This window comes from Ailuropoda melanoleuca, chromosome 16, assembly GCF_002007445.2.
Source record: "Ailuropoda melanoleuca isolate Jingjing chromosome 16, ASM200744v2, whole genome shotgun sequence".
Taxonomy (NCBI): domain Eukaryota; kingdom Metazoa; phylum Chordata; class Mammalia; order Carnivora; family Ursidae; genus Ailuropoda; species Ailuropoda melanoleuca.
This window is the reverse complement of record NC_048233.1, coordinates 42,723,085-42,742,230: the sequence shown is the minus strand read 5'-3', so window position 1 is coordinate 42,742,230 and position 19,146 is coordinate 42,723,085. Positions and strand designations below refer to the sequence as shown.

Sequence of the window (19,146 nt, the reverse complement as noted above, 5' to 3'; positions counted from 1 at the left end):
GGGGCCGGGGGGCGGGGCCGGGGGGCGACGTCGCGCCCGCTGACCCGCGCCCACCGCCCCCCAGGAGAGCCGCAGCAGCTCCGCGCGCGCTTCCTGCGGGCCGAGGGCTACCCCGTGGACCTGTATTACCTCATGGACCTGAGCTACTCCATGAAGGACGACCTGGAGCGCGTGCGCCAGCTCGGGCACGACCTGCTGGTGCGGCTGCAGGAGGTCACCCACTCTGTGCGCATCGGTGAGCGCCGCGCCGCCCCGCGCCCGGCCGGCCGTGCCCCTCTCCCGGCCGAAGCCGCTTCTGCCCCTGCCCTGCCGACGGCCCGGGCACCCCGGCGCCCCGCCTGCCCTCTCCCAGTTTTTAACAGACCCGCCCCGGCCACAGGTTTCTGGCGTCTCTTCCCAAAGACATTCACCCTCCAGGACAGAACTGGAGGGGATTTAAGAGGCTGTCCAGCAGGAGCATTCCTTCTACAGGAGGGATAACTGAGTCCCGGAGTCTGGCCAGACAGGGTTCAGACAGCTCCCAGGGGTCAGGCAGGGCACCCTGGATCTACCAACCCAGATCCTGCCCTGACACCGCTGTCTCAGCTCTGTCTGCGTCTCGGGACGAGGGCTAAACGCCCCGTCCCTGGCTGCGCATTCGGCACTCACATCTCCCTTGTTCGAGATGCCCCCCTTTGTCTCATGCTACACCCTCCACCTCCCCTTCCTGCAGAGACCTTGCCTGACCCCCACTGTGTCCTCCTCCTGATCCCCTCAACCCCCCCCCCCCCCCCCCNCCCCCGCTGCCCTGAGCCAGCGATCCAACCCCTTTGCCCCTGCCAGGTATTCGGGTCCCTGCACACTAGGAGCACGTGCTCTCATTATCTCTCCTCCTCTGTGACTGTCCCCCTGACCGCCCCCCACTGCTTCCCGTGGACCTCTGCCTTCTGAGTCCTCAGCAGTGGCCCTTCCATGCCGCTGCTGGCCAGGGACTTCTGGCACAGCCCTCATGATTCCCCACTCCCAGGCTTTGGCTCCTTTGTGGACAAAACGGTGCTGCCCTTCGTGAGCACGGTGCCCTCCAAACTTCGGCACCCCTGCCCCACCCGGCTGGAGCGCTGCCAGCCACCCTTCAGCTTTCACCATGTGCTGTCCCTGACCGGGGATGCTAAGGCCTTCGAGCGGGAGGTGGGGCGCCAGAGCGTGTCTGGCAACCTGGACTCCCCCGAAGGTGGCTTCGATGCCATTCTGCAGGCTGCGCTCTGCCAGGTGAGGAGGCGGGGAGGGCATCTGAGTCTAAAGCACTCTTCGGGGCCACGACTGCCACCTAGGGTCATGCAGTGCCCAATTCTAGGGGGTGCCCTTTGTACCATAGTCACTGTAGTTTGCGTATTTATTTTAACAATTTCCTGGTGGATTGGAGTAAAATATCTTGAGGAAGAGGCATGCTTTTCTAATCATAGGAAGGCCTCCACTAGCAGCAACCCTGTTTGGGGGGCTGGGGAAAAGCAGGGAGCTGGAGACGGGAATACACTAACCGACTCAGAATGAGCCTGGCAAATCTTTGGCTCATAGAGCCCAGGGGCACAGCCTACCTCCACCCCCCAAACCCAGGAGCAGATTGGCTGGAGAAATGTGTCCCGGCTGCTGGTGTTCACTTCAGACGACACATTCCACACAGCTGGGGATGGGAAGCTGGGTGGCATTTTCATGCCCAGCGATGGGCACTGCCACTTGGACAGCAACGGCCTCTATAGCCGCAGCCCAGAGTTTGTGAGTCCCTACCCTTGCCCCACCCCTCCCAATCTGAGCCACCCCTCCTCTACGCCCAGGACCCCCACCCCCCCTCGTCTTTCCCAGTGACCACCCTGCTCTCTTCCCCAGCAGCTCCCCTTCTCCATATCCCCCCACTGTTCAGACAGAAACCCTTGTCAGCCCACTCCCTAGCCCCTCCCTCCTCCTTGCTGAGCCGCCAGGGTTCCTCTGGCTGGTGGAACCCTGGTTCCCAGATTTCCTGGGGGGAGGGCACCTTGGATGTTGTGGGGGACACCCGAGGTGCTCACTTTGTCCCCGCTCCCCTGCCCAGGACTACCCCTCTGTGGGTCAGGTAGCCCAGGCCCTGTCCTCAGCAAACATCCAGCCCATCTTTGCTGTCACCAGTGCCACGCTGCCTGTCTACCAGGTGAGAGCTGGCTGAATGCCCAACCTTCCTGCCGCGAGCCTTTCTCACCTCCCTCAAAGGCCCATTCTCCTCCTCTCCATACACCCTCGCCCTCCTTCCAGACCCCCGGAAGCCCATTTCCCTCGAACTGTGAGCCACCATTTCCCTTGACTCCTCATAACCCAGGAGCTGAGTAAGCTGATTCCCAAGTCTGCAGTGGGGGAGCTGAGCGAGGACTCCAGCAACGTGGTGCAGCTCATTGTGGACGCTTACAACGTGAGGGGCTGGGGCTGGGCGGCGTGGTGAGGGCGGGCATTCAGGGGAGGCGGTAGAACCTAGAAGGACTCACCACTTTTCTTCGGCGTAGCTCTCCACCTCTCCTACCTACGTTTGTCTATGGCTGTCGTTAATAGTTCACTCAGCCCGTCTGACATTTGTAAATCTGGTGTCTGGCTTGTGCAGAGCGCAGAGCCCTGCTCTGGGCAAGGAAGGGAAGGAACATCCGTTGAGCTGGTATTTCATGCCAAGCATTCTCCTAAGTGCACATGCCGTTTGCCATCTCAGTGACCCCACTAAACCCCTGTTTGCTAACGATTAGCATCCCTATTTTATAGATGGGGATACAGACACAGGGGGCTGAATGACTTGTCCAGGGCCACATAGATAATTGATGGAAGGGCTGGCATTCGTGCCCCAGTCGACCAGTACATAAAGAAAATAACATCTGGAGCCTATTTTCACTGAGCTTACAAATAATTCAGAGACATTCTTCATAGGAACCATAGAATTTTACAGGTAGAAGGAACCATAGATCCTTAAGTGTTTCTTGGGCTTAGTTTTGTAACCATGCTGTAGGCTTCTTATGATGGGGATCACATCCTAAAGCCATAGTGAGAAAATCTGAGACAGTATCCAATTTCCCACGGCAACCTCAGTTGAAAGGGTCTGCCCTTGGAGCCCTTTATGTGCACGGGTTATATATCCTGATTTGGGGTTTGAGAAGCAGCCGCTTCACGTTGCAAGGGGCCCCAAGGTGGGCTGAGGGCAGGGTTATGGCAGAATTTGGGATGGCTGGAGAGGGCACGAGGTGGGGGTGGAGTCCTGCCTTCACGTGGTTACTCACTGTCTCCTTTCCACAGAGCCTGTCATCCACTGTGACCCTTGAACACTCTCCACTCCCTCCTGGGGTCCACATCTCATATGAATCTCAGTGTGGGGATTCTGAGAAGAGGGAGGGTGAGGCTGGGGACCGGGGCCAGTGCAACCACGTCCGAACCAACCAGATGGTGAGAGCTGGCGAGATAGGCAGAAGGAAGGAAGTGGGGGTGGGGGAGGGAAATTGAAGTCGGCAGGAACAGATGGGGGGCAGACGCAGAAAACAATGCAAAAGCATGGGGTAGTTCTCCATCCATCCTTTCTAAAAGGGTTTAATGAGCGGCTTCCTCCAGCTGGTTTCTAAGAGATGGGCGTTGGCATGATCCCATCCCTTAATTTCTTAAGGAAAAGGGTTCTGGGTGATCAATGGGTTTGGGGTGTGTGTGTGTGTAGACACAGGACCTTAAGTCTGACTTCTCCCCACATTGTCCTCAGGTGAATTTTCTGGTTACTCTCCAAGCTACCCGCTGCCCCTCAGAGCCCCATCTTCTGAGGCTGCGAGCCCTTGGCTTCTCCGAAGAGCTGATTGTGGAGTTGCACACACTGTGTGATTGTAACTGCAGTGACACCCAGCCCCAGGCTCCCCACTGTAGCGATGGCCAGGGGCTCCTACAATGTGGGGTATGCAGGTGAGGCCTCCTGCTTGCTTTCACCCATGTGGTTCCCCACACATGACCGACCCTGGTATCCCTCCTCTCCCTTCTATCCTCCCACTGGCGTCTCAAGACATCTTTTTTCCAGACATTCCAAGACTCCACCCTGATTTTCATCTGAAGCTTCCCAGATATGCTAAGACCTCCCCTCCACGGAACCCCCTCTACTCTTTTACTCCTTGGTGCGCAACCATATACCAGCATCCGTTCAGCCACTCATCTCTCCCCAACTCTTTTGAGATCTTAGGTTTAGAGGACCCTGGGAAAGATAGATCAAGGGACGGTCAAACCCTCGGACCCACCTTTCCCTTTCCTGGCTCTGCCTGACTCTGCCTCTGCCTTCCCCTCCCAGCTGTGCCCCCGGCCGCCTGGGTCGACTCTGTGAATGCTCGGAGGCTGAGTTGTCCTCCCCCGATCTGGAATCTGGGTGCCGGGCCCCCAATGGGACAGGGCCCTTGTGCAGCGGAAAGGGACGGTGTCATTGTGGACGCTGCAGCTGCAGTGGACAGAGCTCCGGGCCTCTGTGCGACTGTGACGATGCCGGCTGTGAGCGACACGAGGGCATCCTCTGTGGAGGTAGCTGCAGACTTTGGGAGAAGGGTGGGCTTAGGGTGGTCCCAAGGGTATTTAGGGTCTGGGAACTTCATGGCACCAAGGGCAAGTATCGAAGATTCTGGGGTAGGAGTCGGAGGTGTCTGGCACACTTGGGAGGGAACTGGATGCACGGCCACAGACCAGCTCTAGGTGGCCCGTGGTGGCATGTGATGCCCATTGTGTGTGGGGAGTATGGTTGTCAGCCCGCGCATGGCTCTGCCCCAGGCTTTGGCCGCTGCCAATGTGGAGTGTGTCAGTGTTACGCCAACCGCACGGGCAGAGCTTGTGAGTGCAGTATGGACACGGACAGCTGTATCAGTCCCGATGGAAAGTTCTGCAGCGGGCAGGGACACTGCAAGTGCAACCGCTGCCAGTGCAGGGATGGCTACTTCGGTGCTCTCTGTGAGCAGTGCCCAGGCTGCCAGACGTCATGTGAGAGACACAGGTGAGGCCTCAGGTCTTGCAGCCTGGGAGCAGGGGCGCAGCGGAGCTCGCTGAGCCACTCCCACCTGCCTGCTCCTTCCTGCCATGTAGCGTAGGTGACAGCTGCCCAGTGGGTAACCTATTGGTGTCCACCGGACAGGGACTGTGCAGAGTGTGGGGCCTTTGGGACTGGTCCCCTGGCCCTCAATTGCAGTACGGCTTGTGCCTCCGTCAACGTGACTCTGACTTTGGCCCCTATCCTGGATGATGGCTGGTGCAAAGAGAGGACTCTGGACAACCAGCTGTTCTTCTTCCTGGTGGAGGAGGGAGCGAAAGACAAGGTCGTACTGAGAGTGAGACCCCGAGAGAGTAAGTGGGCAGGGATGCTGTGGACATGCCGAAGGGGCCCCTGGAAGTTTGACGGGTAGGGCCTCAGAATTCTGGGGTTGGGGAGGTGAAGAGAATGGGAAACCAGGCTAGGGGCTGAAGCAGAGCAGTCAAGTCCGGGCGAAAGTGGAGGTGATGGACTAAGGCCTTGGCCACTGCTGGGTTCCCTTTGTTTTCACGACAGGGAGGGATGGGGACGCTGGACACACTGTGGGCAACTGTCATCAATCCCCATGCCCCCGTGTTGTTTCCACCCCACAGGAGCAGATCACACCCAGGCCATTGTGCTGGGCTGCGTGGGGGGCATCGTGGCAGTGGGACTGGGGCTAGTCCTGGCTTACCGGCTTTCGGTGGAAATCTACGATCGCAGAGAATACAGGCGCTTCGAGAAGGAGCGGCAGCAGCTCAACTGGAAGCAGGTGGGGAAGACTGCCTCCCGCCCTCCTGGGCTCTCCCCGGTTAGGATCTCTTTGCTCTCCGCTTCCTGCCCCACCCTCCGCCCTGACTTCTGCCACCAAGGCCGTCCTCCTCACCTTGGTCTGTGCCTTCTCTGCCCCACCCCTCTAACTGCCATCAGTCTTGGGGCACAGCTCAAGTTCGAGGCTCGCCTCTTAGGATTCAATAAAGGAGGAGTCCTGGGACTTTTCCTCATCATTTGCAACCTCCTTCCCCAGGACAGCAATCCTCTCTACAGAAGTGCCATCACGACCACGGTCAACCCCAGCTTTCAGGAGGCAGGGAGTCCCCTTCTCTGAAGCAAGGGAGGAACAGGGCTCTTCTCTTCTCAGCAGCCTGCTAGGGACTACTGAGGAGTGGTCACCACCTCCTTCACTCTCAGAGTGACACCGGGGGCTGCCTACCCCCGCAACCTTGCTTCCCTACCTCACGGGTGGGGGGTGAGCCCCCGCTCCCCATGTACAATAAAGAATCTTACCTCAGAGCACAGCTGTCATCTTGCTCTACCCAAGGCCAGAGCGGGCTGTGGAGCCTGGGCCTCCTGAAAGCGCATGTTCGTTCCTCCCCCCAGCCCGGGAGGGAAGGGAGTCTCGCACCCGGTGCCGGAGACTCAGGAAGCGGCTGCTTGGGCGGCGGCGGGCGGTACTGCCCACGCTGTATGCGGAGCCGCGCTCGCACCCTGACCTCTTTCTGTTCTGGCGTGCATGGTTTTTCTTCTTATTCAGAAGTGATCTCCTGTCTTTACTTCCACTTGTGGCTCTTCTGTGCAGGGAGTTTTAAACGGTGCTTTCCAGGACGCTGGACATTTGGGGTGGTTATATTTGGGGGGAAAACAGAAAACCACTTTGGCCCCAAAGAAAAAGCTTTCCCCAAAAAAGAGGTGGTATGTAGAAAAGCCCCATTTTCTTTTTATTTAAATATCCTAAATATATCACGAAGGAACATACACTGCACTTTAATGGTAAAAAGATACAAGTTTATAACATCTTATAAAAACTACCATTTAAAAGTGATCTTGTTCATTTGATATTCCCCTCCCCCAATAGCAAAATAAGTATATTAAAAAAAAAAGAGAGAGGGAGGGAGGGAGGGAGAGGGCAGAGAGGAAGAGTTGGAGGGATTGTTAAGATAAAAGCCCCAGGACTGCAGCAGAGGCAAAGAGCATCTGGGGAGAGGGTTAGAAGTTGTGGCGGACCCCACGTCTCATTTAACCCTCCAATGTCAAGCCATAGGGCACAATCAGTAGCTAAGTGATGAGAGAGGCTGTTGTGGGGTGGACGGAGAAGAGCTGGGGTGCAGGGAAGGGCAGGGCTGGTAGGGCCCAGTACAAAGGCCCACCCAGAACTGGTGCTACTCTTTCCAGGTCCCCAAAATCCACGTCCTGGTCTCTGAGAGCCTGCCCTAGCTCCCTTTCCCTTCACTCCAAACGCACCTGAGGCATCTGTCCAGTGCTAGACCCCACCAGCTGAGGAGGGCTGGGGCGCTGGGCCCAGAAGCCTCTGCAGCGCTCTTCGTCTGTGGTTTCCCTGGGGTGTAAGTGGGGCTTCTGGGCCCTCTGGGAGGCTGAATCACTCCTTTCACCTCTTTGCTCCTCTCTCCTCACATCCTTGGCCCCAGAACCTCAGCACCCGGACGACTGAACTAGCCACCTACCTGCTCCTGAGTGTCCCCCACACCCAATCCTTGGCAGGGGTGCTTCTGGTATGGCTCTACACATCTGCTCACCAGCTCCCTCCCCCACCCACTCTAGCAGGAGGCCGAGGCTGTGGGGGGCCATGGCACACTGTGACCTAAGCACACATCGCACACATAGGGGCATAGGTCACTCAGGGGATTCTCTCCATACACACTCCAACCCTAAACAGATTAACTGCAAATGGCAGGGAATGAAGCCTCCTACTTTCAGAAGTGCTCGTGGGAGTTTTCTAACTGTAGCCCCCTTCCAAGAACATACTCCCAGAGGTAAATGAGAGATTCCAGCCCCGGCAGAGCCCTCTAACAGAAAAGGGGCTCCCTGACGCGTAGGAAGATAGCCAGCTTGCGGGGACCACAGGGCAGCTTCAAGGACTGAGGTCTAGGTTCTGGACCACATAAAATCAAGTGCCAGCATAAAGCCGGAAGAGCACAGGCGACAAACGCATTCCCCAGTGCCTCTTCCCAGGGATCTCAGGTGCCATCAGGGAAAATCTGAAGGGTGCCACACCTTTCTTTTCCCCTGAAACCCTCACATTTCAGAGGTATAGAGCCCCCTCCCCACCCACGTGGGTAACAGCCAGGAGCTTTCTGCTGCTGTTCCCTACATTTTCTAGGAAACAAAGTCTCACTGCCTGGAGCTGCCATCTGAGACCCCCACTGACAGGGTGGACAGGTTCACCAAGCCTCCATGATTACTCCATGATTACTCGCCCCTACAGGTCAGGGCAGGCCACAGCGGGGGCCAACCAAACCCCAGCACCTTCCATAGCAGGAAGAGGGCTTATTTCACTTTAGAAAATTCATGTTTACAAGCTTTGGGTTGGGTTAAACACCCTAACCAGCCCCTTCGATCAATCAAAAAAACAAACAAAAATCCCTCCAACACAAAGCCCTTCACTCCCCTAAATGGAGTTCCTCAGCCCCTGCTGCGACCTCAAGCACCCTCAGATTTGGTGGTGGTGGTGGGGCTGTTTCATGCTCATCCTCCCCTGAGTTGAGGGCCCGAGAAAGGTTTGGCTCAATAATATGCCATCTCCAAGCATACGAACACAAGCACACATTTGAATGAACACACGCACGCACGCACACACACCCCTGATCACTTTTTTGGGGGTGGATAGGGTGGTGGTGTTGGGGCAGAAGCAAAGAATATGATTAAGAATAAAACCTACAATAGGTTTCTTCCTCAGTCCTTTCTCTGCAGCACCCCCCTCCCCCCAACTCTGTTGGGTAGGGATGGCCATTAAGAAGGAAGCGAAGATCTTATTCTTTGGGACCGAAGGCCACACCCCTATCTCCTCTACCTGAATACAGTGATAGGACTTGGGCAGGGAGAGCAGCTAACACTGCTCAACAGTCATGTCAGGGGACCCCAAACTCCTCTGTTTCTTGAACAGTTGTTGCTCAACTTGGGACTAGTCTCGGGTTGTTCCGAAGAGGGCACGGGGAGAGAGAGCCCCCATTGATACCCATGACTACCTGCTCAATACCTCTGTCTGGCTCAGGAGTCAACGGCAGCGAGGTAGCCACACACTATCTCCAAGATCGAGCGCCCAAAGAGGGCATGAAGGGCTCCGTGGGCCGCTCTCACCCAAGTTCCCTCCACAAGGCACTTGAGCTGACGCCATCAGATACCAGGGTGGCCTGGGCCATTGCAACAGCCGTGGGCACGGCTCTTGCTCTTCCCCAGAGGAAGGAACAGGTACCTGCCCACTCTAGCTGGACCCCACCCTTGTCTGCTCCTCCCGCCATTCTTCCTTCTGTCCCTACAGTGTGTAAGGGGACCCAGGTAAACCCAGCTGCCATCCCCGAGCCTTCTGTCCCTACAGTGTGTAAGGAGACCCAGGTAAACCCAGCTGCCATCCCCGAGCCTTCTGTCCCTACAGTGTGTAAGGAGACCCAGGTAAACCCAGCTGCCATCCCTGAGCCTTCTCTCCTTCAAACAGAAGCTGAGGTGCAGGGCTGTGAACGCTGAGGATCAACTGCAACTAAAAACTCAATTTTGGGGAGGGATGGACCAGCCATAGTCCCTGCTTTGACCAGGGCTCTATGCCTCCATATTACCTGTATCCACAGTGTAGCTGCTAAAATTGCTTTTGGATAAACAAAAACAAGAACAGAACAAACAAACAAATCCCTCTCCCCAATCCTTTCCATTTCAGCTGCCAGCTGGAGTCCAAGGTTGTGGGAGCCACACCAGTCTTGGTCCTGTACCTTCAGTCCCCACCTATAACCTCAGCCAAGGGTCCAGGGACTAGCTTCCCTACCCAGGAATGCTGTAGGAACTTCCCCGAGATACTCATAGTCTCAGATTATTTACAGAGCTGAGGCTCTGAGGCTGCTGTCCCCTGATGCACTCTTCTGGTCTCCTGGGTCACTCCTCCAGGAGGGGGACAGGTACAGACGGGGTGGTGGTGGGACCATCAGACCAGAGGGGGTGCGCTCTTCGGTAAATTCTTCTGATCACTCCCACCACCCAGGGCCCCTTGCGCCTATAAAGAAAACTGCCCGTCGGAAGTCTTGGACTGGCACCCTTGGCACATCCGTTTGTGTCTGAGTAATCGATCTGTCCGAGAAAAACACTGAGAAGAAAGGAAGGATTAAGCGTTGAGAGGAGAACCTCGGCTGCCTGCTGGCTAGCTCTGCCTTCTCCACACGGGAGGCACGCACCCCGTTCCACACACCCTCAACAAGTCCGCAGACGGTAGGAGCACACGGTGGTTAAGAGTGCAGGCTCTGAAGTCGGGAGTCCTGGCTCTACCACTCAGTGGCTGTGCGACCTTGGACATGGTTTCTAACAGCACTCAATCTGTACACTCATCTGTAACAGGGCTAAAAGTACCTACTCACAGAAGGGCTGTGTCATTCATCCAGTATTTATTGTCTGTCTCAAGGCAGGTACAGTTCTTGGGGCTGAGGATAGAGTGGAGACCAGAGGGGCAAAATCTCTGCCTCATGGAGCTTTCACTCTAGTGTTCTGAGATTCAGTGTAAGAGGGTGGAGCAAAGCGTCCAGGAAATGTTAGTTGTTATCATTTCTCATCTTTTGTTCTTGTCTTGTTTTGGTCTATAGCTCTTACATTCTCATCAGATCAGACACTGACCCCCCACCCTGGGGCAGAGACTGTCTTTCTTCTTCCAGGTGCACCAGCTCTGAGTTTGACTGAATCCTGCCTCTGCCCTCGATCTGCTATTTCCTTAGGAAACTTAACCTCTTTGAATCTCAATTTCCCCATATGTGAAATGATGACAACACAGCTCTTCATGGAATTAACATGAGGATTAAAAAGATAATCTATGTTATATATGCTCTCACAGTGCCTGGCACAGAATAAGTACACAAGAAATGCTATTGTTATTACGATTATTCTCATGGCCCCTCCCCATGCACAGGTGCATAAGGCCAGAGAGATACAACTCACCCTGAGGTACTAACTCTACCATGGCCAGGGATTCGATGTGGCCCCTTGATGGGAAGGAGACAGGGGCTGGCCCTGGTTCTTGTGAAGAAAAAGTTTGTTGTGTGGCATGCATGGATGACCTTACCTGATGACACCGTTCACACTGGTAGGGCTTTTCACCACTGTGCACACGCTTGTGACGCTCCAGGTGGTACTTCTGGATGAAGCGCATGTCACATATGTCACATTCAAATGGCTTCTCACCTGGCCCAGGTGGAGAGAGAAGTGAGTATCAGGAGGTCCAGAAGGCAGGGACTTCATTCCAGGTATTTTCACAGAGATTCTTAATTTTTAGCAATGCACAGACACCTAATGAGGAAAGGTCCTCAAAGCTGTTGCTCTCAGTGACACCAGATACACAGCCACAAAATCTAACTAAAATTCACTTATCTTCTTCCTCTATTTCTAATACTCAGCCTCTAAAACAAACCCAACAAGAGCTACACACACACAGACACACACACACACACAGACACACTAAGAACTACAGACTACTGACTATGAGCAAGAGACTTACCAGTATGAATAAGGATGTGCCTCTTGAGGTGGTAACTGCTCCTAAAGGCTCCAAAGCAGTGCTCACAAATAAAATTTTTGGGGATCTTTACTTGAAAAGAACCATTTTGTTCCACTACCACCACCTAGGGGCAACAATCAGGCATGTCATAAGGCTAGCCCTCAGCCTCCTTTTTGCCCACATTCTACTCTGGGTCGATTTCCAGTTGCTGGACAAAGTGATCTTTCTGATGCTGTCAACTCCCTCGTCCCCTAGAGTTAAGAGACCCTCTGAGGAAGGCGGTAGGCATGGGTAAGTTGTCTGCCCCATCAAATCACACTTCTGAATGTGACCTGAGTGGGGTTTGCCTGCCCTTTGCCACAGCATCCCATGCTTCCCTGGCCCTTCTTCTTTTATCAAGGATGTTCCGGGAGGGGGCAGAGATCAGAGACTGAAGTGTCTATGGAGGAAATCAGAGTGACATATTCACTGGCTATGAGTGATCAAAACATTTAGGGAAAGCTCCAGGTTGAACCATAGACGGAAGAGGAGGACTATCCCATTACCAAACAGTACCACTTTGGGGATTACCCCATTACCTGCCTTTTTAACAGTCTTCTTTGAATGAGAGGCCTCAGCTAAGCTGTCGTCATCTTTGCGACTCCGGGACTTATCGCTGTCTTTTCGGTGACCCTGTTAAAATAAATCAAAGCTAAACTCACAGTCTATCTCTGCACACAAGACAGGAAACCAAATGCTGTGCTTGCAGACAACTTCTAAGTGACAGAAACCAACTGCCCCAAAGGTTTAGAGAAGGTACTCATCCGTTTCCTTTCCAAGTACTATGGTGTTAAGGGGTTACAGGTAAAGAAAAGCCCTTCCTTAGCTCTCTAAAATACCCACATTCATTCATTCATTCCCCAGCTGGATCCCTTTTCCCCACTTCGCTAAACAGAAGCACTGAGGAATCAAAGCTTGGCATCTCCTGGCAGAGAGCTTGGGCCACCCGACCCCCAGGTGCCACAATGGACTCGAATGCTGTACCTGACTTGAGCACCTCAGCACATCAGGGCTACCTGCCCGCTCTCCATTCTCGGCCTGCTTGCTGGCAATCTGGCTCAGCATCATCTTCTTGCTGGCTGCAGTGGGAACCAAACTCACACCTGCTAGGCCTTCACAAGCCAGGAGACTTGCCTAAGTTGAAAGGAGATGAGGTGTCAGGTCACCTGGCAGGGCAGGGCAAAAACAGGCTGCCATCTCCTATAGAACTACCTTTCACACCCAGCCACAAACAAAGTGCTTCTCTAGGGAGTGTCCTCTCTACGGCAAAACTCTGCTTCCTTCAAGAGTCCTCCCTAACTCACCTCACCAGGAACAAGTCACTTGTTACTCATCAGCATTCAAATACACATCAAGTGAATAACCAAGTATTACTGACACTTTTGTCATTAGCAGTGTGCTAGATATAGTGTGTGTGTCAATATGTTATCAGGTACTTGGCCTTGTGAATGGGCATGCGGGGCTGCCCTGCTGATCCACTGAAATGGAAGACTTCTAGCAGACCTTCCTCCTTCCTCTCTCAACAGCAGCTTCCGAGTCCTCTTATGATTGACAGACGTCACTGGTGCCAAATATATATTCTATCAGGTCCCACAAACATGTTTATCAGCAAAACGAGGTTACTTCTCCCTTTAGACTTTAAATTCCCTAGGTGTTGTCAGTTTCAACATAAAAAAATTAAATCACTTGGAAGGATTTTAGGGTTGAATATCACTTTCTCTTGACCTCCAAGACCATTTATTTGCGTGCAAATCCACGTATTTTCACATTCCCTACTCTCTGTATAGTTTAAAAATTGCTTAAACAAGGAATGATTAAAAAATTTTCCTCTTTTCATGGCTACATTCTTCAAACTGACTTTGTTTAGCCAGCACTAGAGAATATACTTTTCTTACTGAAAAAAGCATTTTTTTGAAGAAACACTTTAAAGAAACAGTTGATCAGCAAACGTTGACAAGTGATTTATTTAAAAAATTCCTTTAAAAAATACTCTTAAAAAAAAAATTCCGTTTAGTGTATCCCGGAACCCCTCCTTTTCTTCCTCCCTCAAGGACTTTGGACAGAAAGATCTAGAGGTGGAAAGCTTAGCTCTACTGTTTGCACTGTATAATCTTGGACAAATTACTCCACCTCTTCAGGCCTCAGTTTCCTTAAATGCAAAATGTTTATGAGAGTATCTACTCTTGCAGGGTTGATGAGAATAAAACTAAGATACAAATGCCCAACAGTGCCCAGGACAAAGTTAGTGATTAGTGAAAGGCAGTTTCTCAGAACAAGGGTGAACACGATGCCGTGAAGTGGGTTGCAAACAAAGAGAGAAGAAACCGAAGGGCTCCTAATCTGCATGGAAAGGAGGAAGCTATGCATGCAACTGGAAGAAAGCCAATTATACTATAATCAGGCTGCCATCCTGGTGGGACTGATAGGAGAGGGTCCCAGGAAGAAGCTAGGAGAAGCTCTGGGGACGCCTGCACATGGCTCTGCTATCCACACTTACAGCAAACTAACAGATCATCCTGTCTCTCCAATCCAGCCTGTCCCCTCACAATGACAATTACCTTCTAAATACACTGATCTGACATCACTCTGCTGCTTAACATTCTTCAGAGAGCTCCCATTCCCTACAGAATAAAGTCTAATTCCTTAGCAAGGCATAAAAGGCCCTTGGGTTATATATACTCTTACTTCTCCAGGAAACAACTCCCTCACCCTAACTTTTCCCTTTATCACTACCTACCCTATCCCCCTAACCCATTTAAACCCTTTCCTTCTTTACTAGCAAACTACCTGTAGTACTCCTAACCTCACCACACCCTCCCATGCCTCTAAGCCTCTGCTCATGCAGTTCTCCTTGTCTGCATGCCCTGTTCTGCTTGTTTATCTAGCAAAATCCTATGCATTCTTCAAGCTTCATGTTTTTTTTTCATCCAGGCAGAGGCACCCATCTCTCCTCTGCAGTGTACATACCTCTATTATCGCACGTTCCTTTAATCAACAGGTTCATTGAATCTCTGCTGCTAACCAACCACTATGCAAGGTATTGTGAATATAAATAACAGACTGTCTCTCCGCTTCCCCCCACCCCAACCCTACTATCCTGGAAGCTTGCTGGGGATGGGGACAATCTTATTCATCTTTGTATCCCCAGCATAATGCCTTGCATGTAACAGGAGCTCAATTAATTCCTGTTGAAAAAAACAAATGAAGCATTCACCAGACTGTTCACTCCCTCACGCCCCTCAGTACTTAATGTACCAAGTGTAAACTGAGTAGCTGTTTCGCAAACGTCCCCTCAGTGCCTGTAATGCAGAATAGCCTACCTCCTTCATTTGACTGGAAGCTCCCTGAAGGCAGGGGCTGTGGCCTGTCTCCTTTCCTTCCTCTAGATCTCCCCCTGGTGCTTAATACAGAGCTTGGCTCACTGGGTTGGTCAATATGTTGACTAAGGCAGCATTCAAGAGTGAAACTGCAAACAGGCTTCCCAGTGATCTTGAAGGAGGAGGATTCTATAGCTTTTTACCTGAGCCATGCTGATTTCTCACTTAATGCAACCCAAAACTTCAGGAGTTTCTTGATCCACCTTTCCTAAGACACTGTTGTTTGAAGAACTGTCACCAAATCACTGTAACAACTCCTTCGTGTCCCTTCAGTCCCGCTGCCATATTGAACTGCCTTTGTCTTCAAATAGAACTTAGTGTCCTCCAAGCGGAAGGTAGATGTTCCAAGAATCTCTGCGCTCTGCCTGGCTCCTGCCTACGATCTGTAGAAAAAGTCTGCCAGTCTTGGTTTTCCAACTGAATCCTCCCGTTGAAGTTCACGATCTATTTCAGAAACCTGAAACCAGAAAAGGAGATGGGGCTGTTAGGTGCAACATTCTCGGGCCATAAGACCTGCAATAGGCTTAACTTTTTTTTTTTTTGGTGGGCGCTGTGAACCTCAGAAAGAGGACATCAGTTAAGCAGAGTTTTCTTTCTAGGTCAGGAGAAGAAACTGGTCTCCAGGGCAAAGAGGAGCTGCCAACGGGAGTAGAAGTAACTGGGGCCTCTCTTGGAAGAAGCGCAACAAGCCAACTGCTAGGATTTGCCATCTTACGAATAGAAGAAGGGGGCGGAGGCCCTTCGGGGCTTTTGTGCGGAGTGGGCCGGGCCGCGAAGCTCGCACTCTATTAAGGAGGCCAGAACTGGGGTGGAGAAAAGCTCAGGGGCTATCGCTGGACGCCTGAGTAGCAAGCCAACAACCGGACTGACAGTGTGCGCCGGGTCGGCCCACACGTGCGCGTTCTCCGAGTCCGCCCGAAGGTACGGAAACTCGCTGCGGAGGAAGGCAGGCTGGCGGAGGCCGGCTCTCCTCCTCCAGCCAGCCAGCCAGCCACCCAGCCGCAGCGCCCCGCCGCACGGAGTCGGAGGAGAGCGCCGAGGAGCGCGCGAGGTGCGTGCTCGCGCCCGCGGCCCCGCCAAGCAAGCCCCCCTCCGCCGGCCCAAGCGGCCGGACTGGCGGGCCGAGGAGCGGTGCGCGCGCGCGCGGCCCCTTCCCCTCCCCGGCGAGCCCCCTCCCTTCGCCACGCGCCCCTCCTCCCTTCCCCTCCCCCTTCCCGCGCGGCGCCCCACGGCCTGCGAGCTGCTGAGGCGCTGCCGCCTGCCCGGACGACGCTGCGCTCCCTGAGGCGTGCTCCTACCTGCCAGGCGCGGCCTCCCGCTGTCTCCCCCACCGCGCGGCGCCTCCTCCAGGCCCCAGCACACCGTGCCAACCCCGTGGCCGCCGCTGCCCTGCCGGGACCGAGGCAAGTTTACAAACACCAACCCGGGGCCCGTTTCCCCGGAAGCACTTCCCCCTCCCCCTCGTCCTCTCAGCCGAGCAGCAATATCCACTTCCGGGCTCGGAGCCTGGACCGGCGGGAGCAGCCAGAAAGGGGGTGAGGCTGAGGACGCTGGGAGGGGGTGCAGCTGGTGAGTGGGCGGTGCCGGCGCGCGGAAGGACGGGAAGGGGGCGGACCGGCGGTACGACGCGTGCGCCGTGGTACGAACGCGCCCCGGCGGTCATCTTGGCTGAGGGCAGGAACTGGGACCCTGAAGTGACGTGTGCTGGGCGCTCTTGATAGGTCTTGCTAGGTGGGCTGGTTGAGGCTCCTTGAAAAAACGCCGTCAGTTTCCCTTCCTCGCGGACGTTCTCCCTGTTGCATCTGAGCCTGCAGCCCAAGTAGAGCCTGAATAGTTCGTACCGAGCCTTTTCACGTAACTTAGCCGAGGTCCTCTTTATCCGAGTTTTCTATTAGGCCCAGCTCTGCAAATTCTGAGGCCGCTCAGTCCGCTGGGAGAAGAGTTAACTTTCCATTTCTTCAAACGCTTCTGCCGTGTACACTCAATCCGGGCGCGTCCCGAGGGCAGTCTGGTTAATTTATACCACTTACCCCTTCATTCCAGACCTTCCAGCGTCTGAAATTGGCCTCCTCGCCTGGAAAAAGCCATAGGATTCCCCTCAGTAGAAGACTGTAGTTTCAGTGGAGACTTACCGATGTAGGTTGACCCCTGGGTCTGGCGTTAAGAAAATGGAAACTTGAACTTTTCTTTAGAATCTCCCAACTCGAGCTATTAGGGAGAGTTCCCGCTGAAGATGGACTATGCCAAGTGTTCTTAATGGAAGGAAATGTCAGTTCATTTAAGTCTCAGCTTCTGCTGTAGGCTCTGTCAGGTCGTGAGTTTAGGAGAATTAGCTGAGATGGCAAAAGAAAAAAACATTTATGGAAGGGAGGAATTCCCAACTACTCTTTGTACATGGGTTTCATTTCCCTGAGAACTTTATGTTTTGAGCCATTGACAGCAAATCCTTGTGCACTTAGAGTCATGAAATAAACGTCATCAGAAATAAGTCTTTAATTAAAAAAAAAATAGCTCAGACTTATTTTGACAAGTCCACACACACATAAGAAGAAAAGGCAAAAATGTCAAGTTTCCTTTTTCTACTATCCTATGCTCCTGAAGATAGTCACTTTTATCAGTTTGGCAAATATACCTCCAGGCTTTTTTCTATGTTCATACACAATTTTTTTCCTGCAGAATGTATTTATTGAGTACCTACAGAGCTGGACACTAGTGTTACATTGTAGATATCTAAGTTCTTTAACATTTTAACAATTGTTGCATAATATTCTAACTTAAATTTGTACTTTGATTTATCTAGACTCATCCTGATGAACATTTAGGTTAGATCCATTATTTTGTTTTATAAACAATGCCATAAGGAACATCTTCATATAGTTATCCTTTTGCATCTATAGATTTGTAGATAGAATATGTGCATTAAAATATTTTTTTAAAAAAGATTTTCTTTTTAAAGCACGAGCAGGGAGAGTGACAGAGGGAGAGGGAGGAGCAGGAAAGTAGCCTGAAAGGTATTTATTTATTCACCCTGGTTTTCAAGATGAGAACTCTCAGTCCAGAGTTAATTTGTCCAAGATTACACAGGTGACACGAGAACAAGCCTAGATCTCTGATTTTCTGAATCAGAAAATTCAGAAATTTGTCCCCCCCCCCCCAGCAGGAAGCCCAGTGTGGTGCTTGATCCCAGCACCCTGGGAAATTGACCTGAGCCGAAGGCAAACTTTCGAAGGACTGAGCCACCCAGGTGCCCCTGTGCATTTTAATTTTTAATCAATTCTGTGAAATTGAATTTCAGTTTGTACAGTTTACATGCTTACTCAGAACCATGTGTGAATGTCCCATTTCCTATAACATAACAATACTGTGAATTTTTAGTGCAGTTGCCGATTTGATAGATGAAAAATAATAATTTCATTGTTTAAATTTGCATGTCACCAATAGTGGAGTTGAGCAACTTCTGTTGTGTCTTCTCTAAGTTATATTAACTTTTTGTCATATGGATTTAAAATACTTTCTTAGTTTTTTGTTTATCTTTCAGCCTTTTTTTCCTCAAGCAAATTAATGCTTTACAGGAAATTATTTGAAATATTCCTATCAAAAACAGGAATAAGACAGGAATGTTTACCATCAAAGCTAATATTGTACTGGAGCTCCCGGCCACTGAAAAGTCTCACTATTTTCATACAATACATTAATCAAGAAAGAGAATTGACTGACAAAATACTGAAACTAGTGAGTTCAGCAGTATGGCCAGATGGGAAATTAACAGACAAAAATTGTACACATAAAATATGAGAACCACCAACCATAAAAATGTGATGAGATAAATAATCTCACAATAAGAATATTACACTTCTAGAAATAAATTTGACATGAAGCTGCAGGTCATATATTAAGAAAATCAGACTATTTTAGTGAAAGACAAAAAAGTCTTGGTTAAATGGAGAGTTTTAGCATGTCCATGGATAGAAAGAGTTAATTTTGTAGAGACATGAGTTTTTGCTATTGATTAAAGTAAGTTCTTTTTTTTTTTTTTAAGATTTTATTTATTTATTTGACAGAGATAGAGACAGCCAGCGAGAGAGGGAGCACAAGCAGGGGGAGTGGGAGAGGAAGAAGCAGGCTCATAGCGGAGGAGCCCGATGTGGGGCTCGATCCCATAACGCCGGGATCACGCCCTGAGCCGAAGGCAGACGCTTAACCGCTGTGCCACCCAGGCGCCCCTGATTAAAGTAAGTTCTAATTAAAAC

The 19,146-nt window shown here is 52.0% G+C and overlaps 3 protein-coding genes across 5 annotated transcripts in view; 2 read left to right on the top strand and 1 right to left on the bottom strand.

The window, feature by feature from the left end:
* The window catches only part of ITGB7 (integrin subunit beta 7), a 14,041-nt gene extending 7,749 nt beyond the window's left edge, over positions 1–6,292 (top strand). The window contains exons 5-16 of the mRNA XM_034644790.1: positions 1–235; positions 1,007–1,248; positions 1,594–1,752; positions 2,066–2,161; positions 2,327–2,416; positions 3,280–3,426; positions 3,731–3,924; positions 4,301–4,524; positions 4,768–4,987; positions 5,126–5,334; positions 5,614–5,771; positions 6,027–6,292. Coding sequence (XP_034500681.1) covers positions 1–235; positions 1,007–1,248; positions 1,594–1,752; positions 2,066–2,161; positions 2,327–2,416; positions 3,280–3,426; positions 3,731–3,924; positions 4,301–4,524; positions 4,768–4,987; positions 5,126–5,334; positions 5,614–5,771; positions 6,027–6,107 — 2,055 coding nt within the window. The 3' untranslated portion in view covers positions 6,108–6,292. The remainder of the gene's footprint in view (positions 236–1,006; positions 1,249–1,593; positions 1,753–2,065; positions 2,162–2,326; positions 2,417–3,279; positions 3,427–3,730; positions 3,925–4,300; positions 4,525–4,767; positions 4,988–5,125; positions 5,335–5,613; positions 5,772–6,026) is intronic.
* A 400-nt stretch (positions 6,293–6,692) lies between these two features.
* On the bottom strand, positions 6,693–16,335 carry ZNF740 (zinc finger protein 740). The gene is made up of 7 exons (XM_002923250.4): positions 16,195–16,335; positions 15,040–15,353; positions 12,504–12,653; positions 12,063–12,152; positions 11,481–11,604; positions 11,049–11,167; positions 6,693–10,085 (listed from the first exon to the last, which is right to left on the bottom strand). The coding sequence occupies exons 2-7, from the start codon at positions 15,046–15,048 to the stop codon at positions 9,996–9,998; spliced, it is 582 nt and encodes a 193-aa protein (XP_002923296.1). The 5' UTR covers positions 15,049–15,353; positions 16,195–16,335; the 3' UTR covers positions 6,693–9,995.
* CSAD (cysteine sulfinic acid decarboxylase) overlaps positions 15,882–19,146 on the top strand; it is a 26,150-nt gene continuing 22,885 nt past the window's right edge. Inside the window, exon 1 of one of the 3 annotated variants that reach the window (XM_034645629.1) lies at positions 15,882–15,947. The gene's annotated coding sequence lies outside the window, so the exon portion shown is untranslated. Of the gene's footprint in view, positions 15,948–16,166; positions 16,300–19,146 lie in introns of those variants that run through there. The other 2 variants (XM_011229916.3, XM_034645630.1) reach the window with 2 other exon arrangements.